The sequence below is a fragment of the Balaenoptera borealis genome (genome assembly GCF_965194805.1).
Source record: "Balaenoptera borealis genome assembly, chromosome: 14".
NCBI lineage: Eukaryota > Metazoa > Chordata > Mammalia > Artiodactyla > Balaenopteridae > Balaenoptera > Balaenoptera borealis.
Window position 1 is genome coordinate 74,240,144 of NC_138875.1, and position 18,980 is coordinate 74,259,123.

General features: G+C 49.8%; 1 protein-coding gene and 1 long non-coding RNA gene across 9 annotated transcripts in view; one reads left to right on the forward strand and one right to left on the reverse strand.

Annotated features, from left to right (window-relative positions):
* The window catches only part of KIAA1671, a 198,233-nt gene extending 179,323 nt beyond the window's left edge, over nucleotides 1–18,910 (forward strand). For 4 of the 8 annotated variants that reach the window (XM_082354431.1, XM_082354426.1, XM_082354428.1 and 1 more), the window contains 7 exons: nucleotides 115–233; nucleotides 3,561–3,816; nucleotides 7,026–7,200; nucleotides 7,962–8,086; nucleotides 10,132–10,274; nucleotides 12,479–12,561; nucleotides 13,805–18,910. In XM_082354431.1, coding sequence (XP_082210557.1) covers nucleotides 115–233; nucleotides 3,561–3,816; nucleotides 7,026–7,200; nucleotides 7,962–8,086; nucleotides 10,132–10,274; nucleotides 12,479–12,557 — 897 coding nt within the window. In that variant the 3' untranslated portion in view covers nucleotides 12,558–12,561; nucleotides 13,805–18,910. Of the gene's footprint in view, nucleotides 1–114; nucleotides 234–3,560; nucleotides 3,817–7,025; nucleotides 7,201–7,961; nucleotides 8,087–10,131; nucleotides 10,275–12,478; nucleotides 12,562–13,014; nucleotides 13,656–13,804 lie in introns of those variants that run through there. The other 4 variants (XM_082354430.1, XM_082354429.1, XR_014234226.1 and 1 more) reach the window with 4 other exon arrangements.
* LOC309610957 overlaps nucleotides 1–18,980 on the reverse strand; it is a 155,913-nt gene that overhangs the window by 46,476 nt on the left and 90,457 nt on the right. The gene's annotated exons all lie outside the window — the stretch shown is intronic.

Sequence of the window (18,980 nt, forward strand, 5' to 3'; positions counted from 1 at the left end):
AGAGCGGTAGGGAGCTGAGGTGTGTTCGAGCAGGGGGCGATGCGGTGTGAGTTACCAGCTGGGACCAGGTTCTGAGCATTTTCCCTGATAGAAACCTCTGGCTTGTCCTCGCAGGATCAGCTGAAGCAGTGTTTCTCCAGGCGGACCCCCGAGGCCAAGGACACTGACACCCTTGTGCAGGAAGCCGACAGCCAGTATGGGACGTGGCTGGACCAGCACCGGAGCGGGGAGAGGTAGGGCGCGCGGGGCGGGGCCTCCGGGCGGGAGTCCGGGTGGCCCATCTGCCTCCTGATTTCTCTGTTACTAAGTAGGACCTGTTTGGTCTGTAACTGTAAGAGCAAACCATTTCTTTTTATAAAACAAATTTAGAATGTACAAAAAACTTATTTTAAAATGATATATGAAATATCCAGAATAGGCAAATCCATAGAGACAGAAAGTAGATTTGTGGTTGCCAGGGGCTGGGGGGAGGGGGGATGGGAAGTGACTGCTTTACAGGGACCAGATTTCCTTCTGGGGAGATGAAGATGTTCTAGAACCAGAGAGCGGTGATAGTTGCATAACATTGTGAAAGCACTACTGGTAAATTTCATGTTACGTGTGTTTCATTACCATAAAAAAAAATTAACAAAGAAAATGAAAATCGCCTCTAATCCCAGCACACAGATATAACCTTCATTAATGTTTTTTGTTGTCTTTCTAGACTTTTTTCTGTATGTATTTGGTGTGTTTACAAATATAGGAGCATATTACAGATACTGCTTTATAAGCTATGTCAGCATTTAGTATCACCGCTGTTAGAGGCTTGTAGGGCCCCTCAGGTGTCAGCCTGGCTGGGAAGGAATATTATGACTGTGGCAGACGCCTGAAGGTTACTGAGCATCGCCTGGATTCAGGAGGCAGGCAGGTCTGAATTCCAGCTTCACTCCAGCTGGCTGTGAGGTCCTGGGTAAATTAGTTAGATTTGCCAGATTTCACGCTCCTTCTCCATAGAAAGGGAATGACGCTCATAAAAAGAGCCAAGATGTGTTGAGCGGACAGGCCGAGCACTGTTGTAAGCACTGAAACATAACATTTAATCCTACCGCCCCACCTTGCAGAGGCAAAGACTGAGGCACATGGGGTTGTCAGGAGGGTAACCTGTGCAGCAGTTGGCATATTTCCCGGCACTTAGTAGGAGCTTGATACATTGCACCTGTTCATTGTTTTAAAAATGCAATTCTTCTTCTCGCCCTTGGCGGGGGGGATCGAACACAGCAGCGGCTTCGTGGACACCGGGGGTGGGCTTGCCGTGTTCTCAGCTCACCCTTCCCACCGGTGGGCCACAGGATCGCACGGTGTTTTTTTTTTTTTTTATAGATTTATTTATTGATTGATTGATTTTTGGGTGTGTTGGGTCTTCGTTTCTGTGCGAGGGCTTTCTCTAGTTGCGGCGAGTGGGGGCCACTCTCCATCGCGGTGCGCGGGCCTCTCACTGTCGTGGCCTCTCTTGTTGCGGAGCAACAAGGCTCCAGACGTGCAGGCTCAGTAGTTGTGGCCCACGGGCCCAGTTGCTCCGCGGCATGTGGGATCTTCCCAGACCAGGGCTCGAACCCGTGTCCCCTGCATTGGCAGGCAGACTCTCAACCACTGCGCCACCAGGGAAGCCCCCGCACGGTGTTTTGAAGTCAGGGAGACCTGGGTCCACCCCGGCATGGCCACTTACCAGCTGTGTCACTGTGTGACTCAGTTTCCTCATCTGTGGGTTTCACGCCCAGGGATATGGTGTGTCCATGGGTGAGCTGGACTCAGACCCAGGTCTCCCATCTCCTTCCCCTGCCCCCCACCCGTCAGGAGCGGCCACACCCCTCTGCTGGTTTATGTCCCATAGCTGGCATTGGTACTAAAGCTGGGTGGAGGTTGATGGAATTGGAAGTGGGTAAGAAAAAGGGAAGCACAGGTTCCTTCCAGTATCCACGAAGGCTTTTTGTTTTCTTTCCTAACCTGTGATATGTGTTAATCAGTGAGCGAGTCTGGAAGCCTGGGTGTCCTGGTTTTGCGGTCGCTGTGTGACCCTGGGAGGCCCCTTCTCCCTCTGGGACCTGGCATCTCCCCTGTGTCCTGGGGTCGCCCCCTCCTGTCTCTCGGAGGCACTGCAGCTCCTCCTCCGAGAAAGGGCCCAGGAGCTGCTGTGCTCCCAGCCCTGAGCAGCAGCGCCACCTGCAGCCTCCGCAGTGGTATTTCCCTCATTTTTTGTGGATTTGCCTCAGTCGCACCCCACACCCAAACATCCTGCCTATTCCAAGGAATAAATTCTTCCCCGAGCTGACGAAAAGCATGGCTGTGCTCCTGCAGTGAAACACCAGTACACCTGGGTTGCAGGTTCTGCCCAAGGGTGCAGCTCAGGGGTGTTTCAGGGCAGACCCTCCTATCAGCGAGGTGGTGTCTGGTGTGCCCGTCCCCCCTTCCTTAGGGTAAGGCTTTCCTGTGCTCTTGGCTTTGGGGTCTTTTCAAGGGGGGAGCAGGGAGCCTATTTAATTTAATGGCTTGATTTATTGACATATTTTCTCTCTTGTGTGGTTCCAATTATCCAAGTGGTACTTGGAATACATTATGGGCAGAAATTCCAGGAGGAGAGGGTCATGGACCTGGATTCTGGGGTCAGGTCTGTCCCTTTGGGCAGGCTACTTCACACCTCTGTGCCTCGGTTTCCTCATCTTTAGCGAGGTTAGTATTTAATTTCCTGAGGTTAATCCTACCTCCTAGGGTTGTGGACGTTGCAGGATTATAGGGTAATCATTGTAGGATTGTGAAGAGGATGGAACGATACAGTTTTTAGCACAGGGCCTGGTACATAGTAAGCGCTCCCTAAATCTTTAGTGAGTGAGTGAGTGAATGAATGAGTGGATGGGTGAATGAATGGATGGATGAAACAATGCAGGAGATTCCCCACCTCCTGCTCTTCCACTGGTGACTGCCGGTGATTATTTGGTCTACATCAGTGCTGTGCAACAGAAATACAATGCAAGCTGCAAACTCGAGACACACATGCAGTTTCAGTGTTCCAGTAGCCACATCAGTAAAAAAGAAACAGGCAGAATTAATTTTAACAGTATGTTCTATTGAGCCCAATATACCCGAAATACTATCATTTTAACATGTAATCACTATAAAGTTATTAACGTGGTATTTTACGTTCGTTTTTTTTTTTCACTCAAAGTGCTGGGAATCAGTGTGTACTGATTGTACTCAGGGCCCAGCTCAGCGCTCACTCGCCGCATTGCAAGGGCCCAATGGCCCACATGTGACCAGTGGCTCCCGTATTGGACGGCGCAGGGTTAGAGGGTCTTGAACGGGACATTCTGCACCCATTCTGCACCTGTTCAGGTATTCTAGAGGCACCATGGACAGCACCTGGCTGGGCCCAGAGTGGTTCTCCTAACTGGGATGTTCTGTCTCTTGTTTCCCGGCATATAAAGCACACCCCACACCCTACCTTCTGCCCCTTCCCTTCCTTGAAATCCAGGTCTCTGAAACAACCTGCCCAACCAGGCCTCCCTCCCTTCCTTCCATTCTCATAGCTTGGCCCCCGAGTCCCCATCCCCGGACAGCAGTGCCACGTCGGCTCAGAAGCAGCCCCTCAGCAGCCGCGTGTCCTCCGTGTCCTCCCAAACGGAGGCCACCTCTGCTGGGGACCAGCACGACTGCTCCAAGGACCAGCAGAGCACCAGCGTGGACCGATCCAGCACGGACCTGGAATCCACTGACGGGATGGAGGGGCCGCCCCCACCGGACGCCTGCCCCGCAAAGAGGGTGGACGACTTCTCCTTTATCCATGTAAGTCAGTCGTTGGGAGCACACGCTGGAAACAGTCATTTCTTCTCAAAGGGACGTTCTAGCATCTCCCGATGAATTACCCCTTTCCCTGGTAGAATCTGTGTGCCAGGGCCCCCTGTGGTGGGTGCAGAGGGCACAGTCTGAGATGGGACTGAGGTCTGCATGAGGCTTGTACCTGCCACACACCAGCTGTGTGTCTTGGGGCAACTGTCTTCACCTCTCTGAACCTCGGCTTCCTTATCCACCTGTAACCAGTACAGTGGGCTCCACAGCTCTGAATGCAATCACATGTGTACAAATTAATACTGAGCTGAGCCCTCACCTGTTAGGTGAACAGGCCATCCGGCCTCTCACCCCTGGCGGGTGGGAGGTGTCTGCCTGAGGTCTGCAAATCTAGGCGTGCAGCCTGGACTTCTCTCAGACCGATTCTGCTGGGGGTTCTTACCAAGGTCTTGCCAAGTGGGACCATGTCCCTGGAGCCAGGGAATCTAAGTCTGTCTGTAAAGGGGAGCCTCCTCAGGCGTGGGCAGCCCTCAGAACTCAGCTCTTCTGGGGCCCACGGAGAGCCACCCCACAGGACGCTAGCCACCCAGGTCCAACTGCCTCCTACCCAGCCCCTTCTAGACCTGCAGGGGTCAGGCAGATTGTCCTTTTCAATCCTTGAGACACAGGGGTCTTATTATTCTCCTTCCCTGACAATAGGGCTACCTGCCCACCCTCCTGAGGATGCAACATCTAAATGATGCAAAATCCAAAACGGACCCTGTCTCCTCAGTGAAGCCTCACGTCCACATTCTTAGAGATGGCTACACAGGTGCTCCCAGAGAAGGACCATCACTGCTTTGGGTGTGGGGCTTCCTTTAGGGCCTCAAATGGGATTCTCCTTCCTAAATATGGTCAAGGTCTCTCTCTGGCATCTCTAAATAAGGGCAGAAATGGGGAAAGGCACACACTCAGTCTCCATTGGGGTACCCCACTATATAAACATGCACAAGGTGCAGATTGTCAGGATTTAGTTAGGTGATTTATTCAGTTATTCATCCAACAAACATTTATTGAGCTCCAGCTATGTCCCAAGCATTGCTCCAGCTTACATGCCCATACGATGTCACTGTGCCATAGTATAATTCTCCTGATTTACCTTCTGGAACGCCAAGCCCAAGAGGCAAAACCCCTGCCCCACTTTTATTTAATTTTATTTTTTTTAACTTACCTTTCACATAACCAGAGACAACACTATTTTTTTTTTTTTAACATTTAAAAAAAAATTTTGGGGCTTCCCTGGTGGCGCAGTGGTTGAGAATCTGCCTGCCAATGCAGGGGACACGGGTTCGAGCCCTGGTCTGGGAAGATCCCACATGCCACGGAGCAACTGGGCCCGTGAGCCACAATTACTGAGCCTGCGCGTCTGGAGCCTGTGCTCCGCAACAAGAGAGGCCGCGATGGTGAGAGGCCCGCGCACCGCGATGAAGAGTGGTCCCCACTTGCCGCAACTAGAGAAAGCCCTCGCACAGAAACGAAGACTCAACACAGTCATAAATAAATAAATAAAAAAAAGAACGTGAATTTCTAAAAAAAAAAAAAAAAATTTTGGCCACACTGAGCAGCTTGCAGGATCTCAGTTCCCCGACAGGGACTGAAGCTGGGCCATGGCAGTGAAAGCGCCAAACCCTAACCACTAGACCACCAGGAACTCCCTCATTTTTGCTGATTAGGGAACAGAAGTGGCCACTGAGTGATTGAAATGCCAGTGTCCCTAAGCACAGGTCCAGCCAATTACTTAACACCGAGGTCTCCCACAGGCAGTGCTTGGAGGCTGAAAGGGGAGGCGAGACACTAGGGAACGAATCAGCTTCTGCACCAGCCTGTGGCTGCAAGGGTGGCCCTGGGGAACGGAACCACACCCCCTTCAGCAGCCCCTGCGTTGCTGTGGCTCCCTCCCACTTTCTCTGAGTCTGAGAAACCCGCTCTGTTTAGTAGCGACCGGAGATATATGCTCTCCTCTTGAGGACGGCGGACCCTTTATGATTTCCATCTCTCCCCCACTTCCACCAGCCCCACACAAATCCCCCCACTGGACAGCATCGCAGCCAGTTTGGGAAACAGCTGTGCAGATATCAGCCCCCTCCTCCCGCCCCCAATGGGGTGTCTGTCGCTTACCAACTCTGGGAAATGAGTCACTGAAATTAGCTCATTATCGCTAACTTAAAAGGCCCTGGGTGACAGAATTTCTCCAAAGTGGACTTGAGAGGAAGAATCCAACATTTCATGCCAGGACCTGAGCTGGCCAGGAAGAGAGAAGCCCATCGTAGGAATAGCTCTCGGCTGTGAGCCTGGGTCAGGTGCTGCTGGAACCAGGACTTTCCATGCCTGGGCTCCCTGAATTCTCTCAGTCACCCTAGCAAGGGAATACTATTATCATTCTGTTTTTACAGATAGGGACACCCAAGCTCAGAGAGGGTAAGTCCCCTGCTCTGAGGTCACACAGCTGGCATTTGAACTGAGCGGGATTTGAAGCCCAAGCTCCGAGCTCTTCACCACTATCTCCTTGGAGATCACTGAGCCAGAGGCTGCCCCAACTTCTTGCTGGGCCTACCCAGGTGGTCTGCCCCCAGCCCTTTCAGCACAAAAGTTGGTGATGTTGGAAACCATCACTGACCCTCCACCCGCCTCTGCTCAGAGTGTGATGCTTGAAAACAAATGCCTGGTACTTAGTAGGTTGCTCCACCGGTTCCCACCTGCACCTGAATTACTGTGGGTAGAGGAAGGACCACACTGAGAACCTCTCAGCTCGTGGACCCTGTGTGGAATAAGGTTGTTGTAAGGATTTAGTTAGATGATGTGTTCAGTTATTCATTCAACAAACAAACAAACATGTATTGAGCTCCTGTTAGGTACTGCTCTAGCTTACCTGCTCAGATGATGTCACCAGGAGGGGAAAGCCATTTCCATTATGTGCCCACTGTGTTCCAGGCACTGTGTGGGGCACTCAAGGTTTATTTGATTCTTGGAATCAGCCTACATGCTATATTTCACAGAGAAAGTAGGCTTAGAGTGTTACATTCCTACTGAAATGCGGAAATGCTGGCCCAAGTAACACCTAAATAGCATTGTGTATCGACACAGCTATGCACACCTCCCTTGGGTGATGCCCCCATTTAATGTTTCCCATGCTTTTTTTCCCCTCTTCTTCCCTGCCACTCCCACAGCAAACCTCAGTCCTCGACTCAAGTGCCCTAAAGACCCGGGTGCAGCTCAGCAAGAGAAGCCGCCGCCGGGCTCCCATCTCCCACTCCCTCCGGCGCAGCCGAGTCAGCGAGTCGGAGAGCAGGTCTCCTTTGGAGGAGGAGGCCAACAGCACGTGGATGTTCAAGGACTCCACAGGTATGCCCCCTTTCCTCCACAGGTAGCACACTGGATAGCAGGAAGGATTTAGGTTAAACCCTGGAAGAGCTTTCTAACTTTGAAGTCTGTGGGATATTAGAACACAATAACATAGGAAACTGTGGTTTCTTATTACACCAAGCTTATTAGAAACTAAGTAAAACATTTTTTTGAGGATGATATATTAATTGGGGCTCCACAGGTTGCAAGGAACTGAGATAACTTAATAGGATTTCACTATTTATGCTGTTATCCTTATTAAATTCACCCTTATCCTCTCTTCAGGTTTGTTTGCTGGTCTTTTTCTAGATTCTCAAGTTGAAAGATCAGTTCATTTATTGTCAGTCTTTTTGGGTTTCTAATAAATTATTTAAGGCTATGCATTTTCCTCTAAGAACTTCTTTGGCCACATTCCGTGTCAAACCTTGAGCTGAATCCTAAAGAACAGATAGGAATTAGCCAGGGGAGGGTATTCCAGATGGAAATATCAACAGGATCAAAGGGGCAGAGGTGTGGAAAGAACATTCCATGGGTGTGGCGGGGGCAGGGGCGGGTCGTCTCTCTAAGCGGTTCAGTGTTTCCCAAGCCAGAAATAGCAGGAATCAAGCTAGAAGGGCAGGGCCAGTTCGTGGAGAGTTGTAATTCCTTGCTAAGGAGTTAGACTTGATCTGTAGATGGAGAGCCATGGAAGAGTTTTAAGGAGAAGCAAAATCTCAGAATGGAGGCTGCCAGTGACTTTAGTACCCTTTTCTTTGCAACAGAGGAGAAATCCCCCAGGAAGGAAGAGTCAGATGAGGAGGAGAAGACACCCAGAGCTGAGAGGACGCCCATCAGCCGACCCCAGAGGATGCCCGTGTTTCCAGGCATGGACCCGGCAGCGCTGAAGGTACCAGACTTCATGCCCAGAGCTATGCTTACCTGTGGCAGCAAAACAGATAGGCCCATGTTTCTCACCCTCCTCCCTCCTTCCTTCCCTCTCGCCTTCCTTGCATCCCTCCCTTCCTCCCTTCCTGTCTTCCTCCCTCTCTGTCTAATTTTTGAAATAGTTGAAGATTCATGAGATGTTGAAAAACTAGTATGAGAGACTTCCCGTGTACCCCTCCTCACCCAGCTTCCCCCAGTGCTAAAGCATCCCGTGGCCATGGTACATTATCAAGACCAGGACATCGGCCTTGGCCCGGTGCTATGAACAATACTACTGATTTATTTGGATTTCTCCAGTAATCCTGTGTTTCTGAATCTCCGCTTTCTTCCTCCAGCCCCCACACCTGCTGCTCAGTTTAGTCTTCCAGCTAAGCCTCCATGTGCTCATCTGTAAAAGGGGTTAAAAGTCCACCTTAGGCATCAGGCCCAGTGCTGGATGTCTGGGAAACAGGAGTGAACTAGCCCAGGCTTCTGTTCTTGAGGAATCTGGTGTGCTAGGGGTGGGAGGCACATAAAATGATTATTTTGATTCCAAACAATGTGAGAAGTCAGCACTGGAACCACATTAATCTGTCTTAAATAGCACCGCAATCCCAGTTGGACTGTGGAATCCTGAGGGCAGGGCTGGGCTGTCTCCCCACCCTCAGCTCCACCGAGCATCTCACAGGTCCTGGGAGGCAGCGGTACTTAATGCAAGCGAGAGAGGGGCCTCTTTTATCCCCAGGCACCATGTGCTTGCAAACTCGCCTTATGTCCCCAGCAACCCTAAAAAAGGTAGCTCTTTACTCCCATTTTACTGAAGAAGAAATCAAGACAAAGAAGCCTAGGTTGTCTGTGGAATTTCTCAACCCCACACTCCGTGTGGCCAGGGAGCCTCCTGTTAGGGGCTGTGAACTTGCCACTCCTTCAGTAGATGGCAGCTTTGATTTTCATGACATTTCTGGCAAGAATAAAAAGTTGATAAACAGCGGATGCATACTTGCCCCTGTAATTCATTTTACAGGCCTTCAAAACATGAATGTCTTGCAGCAACTGTCCTGGGCCAGAGGTTTTCTGACTTCTTTTTTGAAGCATCGGAACAAAGGCTGCCTTATAGGGCAGCCTAACACAGGGGGCAGAGAAAGGCCCTGCTTACAGGAGGGAGCAGAGGCCCTAGGGAGGCTGCCGGGCTTTTTCTCGAAAGAGCCCTGGAGTTGGAATTGGGCAGACCTAGGACGAATCCTAGTTGTTGAAACCCATGTGACTTTGGGCCAACTGCTCAACCTTTGACCTTTAGGCTACTCCTCTATAAAATAGAGAAAGCCAGTCTCCACCCTGGAAACGTGTGTCATGTAACTTACGCCTGGTGGAGTCCAGACGCTGGATGTCCAGTGCACAGAAGCTGCAGGGCCGACGACGGTGATGACCACTATCGCTGGGGGCTCCGCCAGCACTGACTTGGAGACAGATGCCGCCTGCCACCATCGTACCCCCCCGCAGCCCCCAAAGGAATTCTGGGCACACCATTCCAAGCCATCCCATTCCCTGCGTGCCCTCCAGAAATGGTGGGAATCCACCCTGCCTTTTCCCTGTGCAAATCTGATAGTCAGAAACCTCACTTTTACTCATATTCACAGGAGCGAAGAGCTTAAAAGAGCCGGACCTCAGCTGTAAGATGCATCTCTTGTCTCCATCTCGGGGTTCTCAGGAAACTAAAGGAGATGGAGCGTCCTGTGATGAGGACACCACACATGGTGGCTTTTCAGCCAAAGATAATGTAATTGTGTGGATTTTTCATGGTTGTTTGATCCCAGTGGTCAAGGGTGGCCTCTTGGACTACAAGCCTGACCTCTGATTTTTCTTGGCCTCCACGGTCAGGCAGCATCTCCCCCACCCCTGAGTCTGCTGTCTGAGTCCGTTCCGATGCTGGGAACCCTGCTGTCTCCATGCAGTGACAGTGCCGTAGGATGGGACCCTTCCCCAGACCAAGGGCGGGTTACAGACTCCACCCCTGTCTTCTCTCCCCAGGCTCAGCTGCACAAGAGGCCAGAGATGGACAGTCCCAGCGATACCCCCAGCTGGGCCCCCCAGCCCAAGACCCCCAAGTCCCCCTTCCAGCCTGGGGTGCTGGGCAGTCGCGTGCTGCCCTCCAGCGTGGAGAAGGACGAGAGGTGAGAGTGTTGCTAACACATGAAAGTTAGGGATGATTCATGATACGGTTATTGTAATAGCAGAGCTATGATGGCGCAGGGCTTGGCCAACTACAGCCCACAGGTCCAGTTCAGCCCACTGTCTGTGTTTGTAAATAAAGTTTTATTGGCACACAGCCGTCATTTAAGGATTGTCTGCGGCTGCTTTCCTGATGCAACTGCAGACCTGACACAGACACCCTATAACCTGCAAAGTCAAAAATACTTACTATCTGACCCCGGTGATAGAGGAAGGCAGGAGAAGAGTTCAGAACCCAGACTTGAGGAGGAAGGGTGTGGAAAAGGCTTCCAAGAGGAGGGGATGCCCGAGCTGGGTCATGGCAGACAGAAGAGGTGGCCGAAGTCACAGCACATGCAAAGGTCCAGAGGCCTGGTAGAACTGGGCGCTGTAGGCTGTGCATGTTATTGGAGCACAGAGTGGGCTGTGGGAAGCAGGAAAGCAAGAGGATGAGAGGGAGAGACAGGCTGAGGCAGAGATGGTACCTCTCTTGCTCTGCGGATGCCAGAATTGCTCTGGAGTCAGCTGAGGGCACCAGTGTTTCTCCAGGGCTGGAGGGACCCCCAGACCAGGAGGCCTGGTTTTGAGCCTCCACCATCAGGCAAGCCTTGCTTGGGGTACTCAGACCCCTGTCTGCCCAGGGGACCTCTCCTTCCTCGCAGACCCCCACCCCACCCCCAGCCAGGTCAGCAATGTCCCTGAGCCATCCAGGACTGTGGAGTCAGGAGCTTTCTCTGAGATCAACAGAAGTCAGGTCTTGTGTGTACATGTGTTTGATTATAAAAGTAGTACATGCTCACCTTAGAAATTGTAGAAAATATAAAATGAGTATAAAGCAGGGAAGAAAATCACCCACGATCTGATACCCCGCCCCCTCCGCCCCCCCGCCCCCCCCCCCCCGCCAGAAGACTACCATAGTGACGTTTGGGCCTTTCTCCTTCCATTCTTTTTAAATGTAGTCAAGATTACAACATACAATATATATAGCTTCTTTTCCGGTTACATGTTTCATGTGACGATTCTCCCATAGCCATTAAAGTCTTCATAAGTATGATTTCTTTTTCTTTAAAAAATTTTCAGATGTTTTTGTTTGACTTCATTGTTCTTGTTAAAATGATGTGTTCTCACTACAAGCCATTCTGAGAAACAGAGAAAAATACGTAAAGAAGAAAGTAAAAAATAAGACACTCGAAAATGTTATCATTTGGATGGTGATGACTCAAGTGAATTCACTTTGAGAAAATTCATTGAGCTGTGTGCTTGTGATCTGAGTGATTTCTGGATGTGTGTTCTTCAATTTTAAAAAAAGTTAAAACAAATCGTACCTCCCCCAAATAATTATTGTTATTATTCAGTAAACATAAGATCTATCTATCTATCTATCTATCTATCATCTATCTATCTATGTCTTACAGGCATTGTTTTAGTCAGGGTTCTCCAAAGAAACATAACAATAGTATGTATACACAGGGAGAGAGAGAGAGAAGGATTTATTTTAAGGAACTGGTTTTCACGATTGTGGATGCTGACAAGTCCAAATTCTGCAGGGTGGACAGGCAGGCTGGAGACCTGGGGAGGAGCTGGTGTTGCAGTTCAAGTGCCAAAGGCAGTATCTTGGCAGAATTCCCTCTTCTTCTGGGGAGGTTGGTCTTTTTCAGTTAAGGCCTTTGACTGATTGGATGAGGCCTACCCGTGTTATGGAGGGTAATCTGCTTTATTCAGAGACAACTGGTTTAAATATTAATCTCATCTAAAAAATAAAATAAAATACCTTCACAGAAATAGCTAGTATAATGTTTGACCAAACAGCTGAGCACTGTGGCCTAGCCAAGTTGACACACAGAATTAACCCTTATGGGCATGTACCTGGGTAGAGAGATGGAAGGATGAATGGATATTTGGGTGGCAAATGGATGGATGGAAATAATTTTATGTAAGCATGACTTTCTGCTGCAGATTATTTCACAGAATGGATGTACCATGATTTATCTAACATTCTTCATTTTGGAGCACTTTGGTTAATTCCTGTTTCAATCATGTCGACATGGGCATCTTTGCTGCCTGCGAATGTGGCTCAGCCCCCACCCACACACGGCAGGAGAATTGGGTCCCTCAGGGAGTCCTCAGTCAGGCTCACACTTGACTCCCACTGCCTTTGCGGTTTCAGATCGGAAGAGCCCTCTCCCCAGTGGCTAAAGGAGCTGAAATCCAAGAAGAGGCAAAGTTTGTATGAAAATCAAGCTTGAGCAGGTATGAGGGGCTCTGGAGGGGAGACCCGGACAGAGCCTCCAATCCGAGGAGCAGGGAACTTGGGCCGGGAGGCAAAGGCTCAGAGACTTGGGATGCTGTACCCTGGAAAAGGGAAGGGAAAACGTGGTTGAGGGTGTTTTGGGTTCCCGTGAAGAGGGTGGCAATGATCTGCTTCTTCTTAGCGAAAAAAAAACACAGTTGGACGGCCTGGGGTGGGTGGAAAGGGCATGGACTCTGGTCTCATGCCCTTGGCCAGCCCTTCTCACTGCATCTCAGGCCCCCTTTATAAATTGAACGGGCAGGACAGCTTAATCTGAAATGTCCCCAATTTCTACATTCCTATACAACCTGTATAATTAAAAATTAATTTGAAAAAAAGAAAGAAATTAAAAAATCGAACGATTAGATATGCCCTAGTGTGGGCCTCAAATGATTTAACTTCTTGAACTTTAGTTTGCCCATCTGTAAAATGGGGTAGCAGCGCCCGTGTTGCTGAGCGGTCCAGAGGGCTCCCTGAGAATGGACCGGAAGTCCGTGGGGGAGGAACACATGGCTCTTGCTCCGTCAGAGTCAGCGCTGCTCTGAGCAGCACAGGAGACCCACCACCCCTTCTCCACAAACCTGCAATCCAGGAAGCTCGCAAAACAAAGCATCTCCATCCCTCATTTAGTGACGAAACCTGACCTGCATGGATAAAATACTATTTAGACTCTGTTTTCCCCATTTTATATGAATATCCATACATAATACTGCAAGCATATTATGTGCTTAATTATGGGGGTGTTGCAAAATGTACGTATGTATTATATGTTACATAATATTTACATATAAGCATATATATGTCTGTATATATGTATCTAATAAACTCAAAATTTCTAAATTCCCCAATAAATCTATGCTCTAGGATTTCGGATAAGGGATCAGAGCCTGTGTTTATTTGGTGCTCAGTGCTGCACCCACGATATCTCAGTTAAGCTTCCGGCCATCCATTTGAGGACACCGATGCTGGCACCCTGACCTGACCCTAAATTTCACGTTCATTCCATCAGATCCAGCCGCCCGCCGCCTTCCCCATCCCACCCCTCAAAATAATTTTTTTAAAAAAAAAGTCGTCTTTCCTGGCCTGTAGCTTGTGGGGTGGCCGTCTTGGGGAGCACCAGAAAAGTGTTTAGGGCTCGATGATGGGGAGAAATGGCGTCTCACGTTCCCCCTGCTGACACCAGGACTGTCCCTTCCTCTCCAGACAGGGGGCACTGCCACGTCTAATGAACAAGCCTTAACTGTCAGTACCCGAAGACGAGGTCCCGCTGCTGCCGTTGCTTCCTGCACACACCTGGGCCCTTCCGGTCGGTCGGTCTGTCGGGTGGAGAAGGCTGCGCAAGGCCCCCCCCCTCACCGCAGGCTCTCCCGGACAGATCGGGGCACGTGCTCCGTCTCCCCAGACAGCACTTCAGGCTGGGAAAGAAGCCAGGTGGCCCAGAAATGTCCATGCTGGTGGTTTTGTTTTGTTTTGTTTAATGTAAAAATGTGCATTTCTACCCATTTTAAACCCCTGCAGCAGCTCCAGGAACATGGATGTAAGGCTGGACCATCTCCCCTGGGTTCTGAGTCGTGAAAGCGCCTCTTCCCCCCGACCCCCACCCAGGGCTGGTCTTTTTTTGAAAGGACATTTCCAAGGAAGATGAAACCATACATTTCCTGCTGTAACTGTGGTCCCAGCAGTACCACCGGGTTGGGGGCTTTGATTGCTCCTTTGGCGAATTCCTTCTCCCTCTCGAAGAATCAGCGGTTCTGATCTTTAAACACACCCACCCTCATTCTTTCAAGTGTATTTATCCTCCCAGTGGGGCTGTGTGCAGAGCTTGCCTGTTCCATTGTACATCACGTTTTGTTTGCTTTAGAAGGCGATAAAGCAATAATCCAGCCAACTTTCTTTGAATTTTGATATGTATATATGTTTTTATGTTAAAGAACAGGAGGAGAGGCGTGTGAATAGTTTGCTTGAAGTATCCAATCATCTCAGGTTATCTTATCCCTACCCCAAGCTTTTTAAAAATTCTAATTGTCACCCTGGTGTACATTTTCCTGGCTCCTATTCATTCGAGCTCTGATTTCTGTAGGGTGACCTTTGTCCCTTGGCCTCAAGGTTCAAAAAACTGCAGCCCAAATGGCAGTGCCTTTCCCTCCCAAACATCAGACCCACCCAAGAGGCTTTTTCTCCAAAGTCCCTTTCTGAACACGACCTGAGCTGCTGGCATAAAAGATCCATTCCCAGTTGGTCTCAGGACAAACGATGAATGAGGGGTCCTTTTTGTTTCTTCTCACCTCTTCTTTCTACCCAACCTCCCCCCAATTCTGCCTGACCAGGTGCTTTTTCTAGGTCCAAATGCAGGAAGGGAGGGTCTTGCTGAAAGCCCTTCTCTGGAGGGGAGTCCCTCCGACCCCCAGCCCAGGAACTCTGGACAGACTTGCTAGATGCTAGGTAACCAAGTATAGGCTTGCCTTGCCTCTTTTTTTCTTGGCAACTCTAAGCTCATTCCCAGGAATCTCCAAGACCTCTGGGGTCTCCAGTCATGTCTACTCTGTCATTTTTTTTGGAAATCCTCCACACCAGCCTCCTCCACCTCTTAAGCCCAAGGCTCCAGCAGTCATCCCAGAGATAGCCGGCCCACCGCCGTGTCTGGAGTTGCCATAAACTTTGTGCCAACCTTGCCCGGGAGATGCCCATGTGTGAGAGAGTTGCTTGGGCAGTTCACAGGGCAGCCTGTGATTGCTGAGGGGCACTGGGGCTGAGCTTCTTAATGGATCTTTGCTCAGCAATGGACTTCCCAAGAGGTGAAAGTCTCTCCTAATAAATCCGTTCTTTGCAAATGGTGTCAAAACCTGCTTCCCTTCTCCCTGGCCACCCCTCCTTCAGTCTCTATTTGTCTCCTCAGATCTTCTTCCTCCCTTATCTCCCTTTACCACCTCTTCCCTCTCTTGGGTATGGCAGGATGGAGACCAATCCCGTCTCTGCAGGTTAAGACAAACACCCGGGCCCGAGAGGGGTTGTGGTTCAGCACCATGGACAGTGACCGAGGTGGGGGTGAGAGGCCCTCCCTCCCTGAGTCCTGTTGGCTGAGCTTCGGCTACTGGATGGGCGGTTGTTGGAGCCTGTCACTCGGGCAACCTTGTGCATCTGGAAACCTCATGCATGTGTGTCTGGAGATTTGGTCCTGCTTGATCATAGTTTGTATTCTCTTCATTCCCTGAGTTTGCAGTCAGTCCATTCTCTCTGGCCATTTGGGGATTTAATCCTTTCAGGAACTGCTTCAGTTGATTTTTCTTTCTTACTCTTTAAAGATCCAGTTCATGTTTTATTTCAATTTTGCTGTAGTGTCCAGGTCAGTAGGTCCTCCTTAAAAGACACTCCTAGTGTGCTTTGACCCTGATGTCTTTTCTCAGCTGCTGTCTTTCTTTGCCTTTCTCGAGGTGGGAAGGCCCCTTGGTACCATCTTAGGCTGTAGGAAGCGACTTGCTCTGTTCAGTCAGTATAGCGCTACTCACCATGCAGAACTCTCAGTTTTGAATTAGTCACGTTTCATCCCATGCATACCCAACAGGAAAGCAAAACACTTGAAAACAAGATTGACCTGGAGGTCTTCTACCTAACCTCCCACACCTGGATTGGTAGTAAAAATCCATGGAATTCCTTGGTGATGAGGACATACAGAGTCCACCCCTTGAAACTGACTACAGCAGCCTCATCCCCTCACCGTTGAGCAGACAGTCACAGTGGGTCAGGAGCAGCCTACTCAGGGCAGGCTCCCGTGACCCCTGGCTCCCGCTATGATCAGTACAATGAAGTTTGCAGCAACTGATGCTTAAAGCCTTTGCAGATAGCCAGGCAAATGGGTTATTTATTTCTCCTCTTTCTAAACCAGGTGAGCTCTTGGGAGCTAAGCAAGGGGTTGTATGCTAGTTTCTTGAGTTTGCCTGGAGCCACCTTTGGAAATCTGTCTCCTTTTAAACTAACTTAATATGCCTTAATCATTTGTATGCAATCAGGTCACCCGCCCTCATCCAGCCCTCCTCCTCTGGGCCTTTGGCTTTCTTTAAATGAGAGTTTTATACGGAATGCATCAAAAATAAGATGGATAGATAGGTGATTTTTTAAAGTATCCTCTCTCTCACTCTCTCTCTCCCCCTCCATCCCCCCACACCCCCTTTGCACATCAGCATTTTGAGAGCTGGTCTTTTGATAAGTCCATATCTTTCTCCCCTCCAGTAGATCCCCTTCTTCATGGTCTCTTGCCTAATGTAACAGAAGCCTTTGGCCTGTAAAATTCCATGGCGAGGCCTCAAAAAGCAGTGTTGTGGAGAATCTCTCAGTACCACCAGAGAAACTCCAGTGGAAGAGAAGCCTCACTAAACTCCAGTGGAGTTTAGGATGTTGGGGGCTTTGAGTGATGCTGGCCTGACGGCCTCATGTTGTCGGGATTCGGGGAAAGGACAATCAGATGGGGAGGTTTTGCAGGGGACAAGCAAAGTCACGTGCTTTCAGACGAATGTGTTTTCCCTTGTGCTTCCCAGGAAGAAGTGAGGCCAACTCTAGGTATTGGAATAGAGGTGAGCCTGAGGTCTTCAACCTTAGAGGCTGTGCAGGGGATTTGGAAAAACCTTAGGCATGATTTCCCTGAAGGAGACCTCAGCTGCTCCCACCTGGCGCTGACAGCTGCCTTGTCCATTTACATTTTTCATCACGATACCCCCAGACTGCCCCAGGAGCTAGGCGTCATTACAAAGCTAAAAACCCACAGATGTGTCATTGGATCACCTCCAAAACAAAATGCTTGCTTAAAGGTGACGTGGGCCTGCATGGAAGACAGTGTCCCACCCAAGGAGAGGACTCTCAAGCCAGCCGCTCCCTCTCTCCTCCTCCATCCCTGTGGTCCCTCCCACACAGCCCTGTCCCTTAATACAGGAAGCTAGATGATGGTTGTCTTTGTGTAAACTAGCATTTCAGGGTGAGGTCTGCAGGGAGGTGGGAGAAAAGCTCTATCCACCGGGAATTGCGCCCCCTCCAATTTATGCCGTGGCGAGTCACTACAGTAATGGAGACTCCTTCTATAGCCTCCGACTGTGCCTTTCCTCCTCCAACATGTGATAAAATAGGAAAGCAAAAAAAAGAGCCCCATGGCATCGTGATTCCATGGGGTAGGAGGGAGCCACTTAAGGGAGAGCGGACCTGCCCCACATCTGGAAGGGGGTCCACCTTGGGCCCCACCCCCTTAGGGAGTGATGGATCTGAGCCCTGTGCTGAGAAGCTGCCAGGAGTTACCCTGTTGGAATTCTCGGCAAGTTGAGGGTCTGGAAACATAGAACCGCATAGAAAACCAGTAGGCATGAATGTGCTGGGTCTTGGTCTGTATCTCCTTTGGCCCCCATCATCCCTCTAGAGATTTCTTTTGTCTAGGTTGGTTCCTGCAGGGAGGGGGCCAGAAAGCCAGGTTCCTGGAAAGTCAGCCTGAGATTTCCAGCAAGGTAACCTCTCAGCCGCTCCCTGTTGCCCTCCCAGAATCTCCTTAAACAGTCACCCTCACAGCTGGCACCACACCATCTCCTCCCATGAATCAGCCTGGCACTGTTTTAACAATCTCCGGTGGCGTCACGTCTGCTAAAAAAAAAAAACGTGATGCCGTTGTCTAAAGAATGATCTCATTCCACATAGCCTTATAGATCCTGTAAATACGGGGCTCATAAAAGTCATCTGTTGTGTTACTGAAGATATTTTGTACTGTGTCGTTTCCTAAACCATACCAACATCCTACAAGTCCTGCACTTCCCAGACGATTATGATCCTCAAAATGCTTTGTAAGATGGAGGGGGGAGTGGAAATATATATACGTACGCTATGTATTTTCCTAACCTTTCTTCTGGGTCCCGTCCTCCGATATTTGAGTCACGATCGAAAAGGAACTCGAGTCCTGTGTGCAGGAAAGTTGAAGCGTCCGGCCAGTTGGTGTCCTTGCAGTTGCCTTATGAATTCACAGGCTCCAGGAGTTCTGAACAGAAGGTGGTCGACCGGCACTTTATCCAGTCCCAGAAATGATCTCTAATCGTGTGACTGAGAATTCATCTAGAAAAACCTATATTTTTAACATCAAAACAAACGGGGCTTCCCGGACCTCACAGAGTATTGGATGTCTACCAGTGCTTTTCTATTTTGTAACTGTAAAGAGGTTTCATACGCACAGCAGAGCAGTTGGGAATCTGGTCGACTGCCCTAAAACAAAAATGACCTTTGCATGTACAAAGACGTTGCATTCAGACTCTGAAAACAGCAAATAAAGCTTTGACGCGAGCTGCACTGGAGACGTCAGCGTGTCGGTGTGTGAATGAATGGACTCCCCCATGCACGCATGCCTATCCCCAGCTGA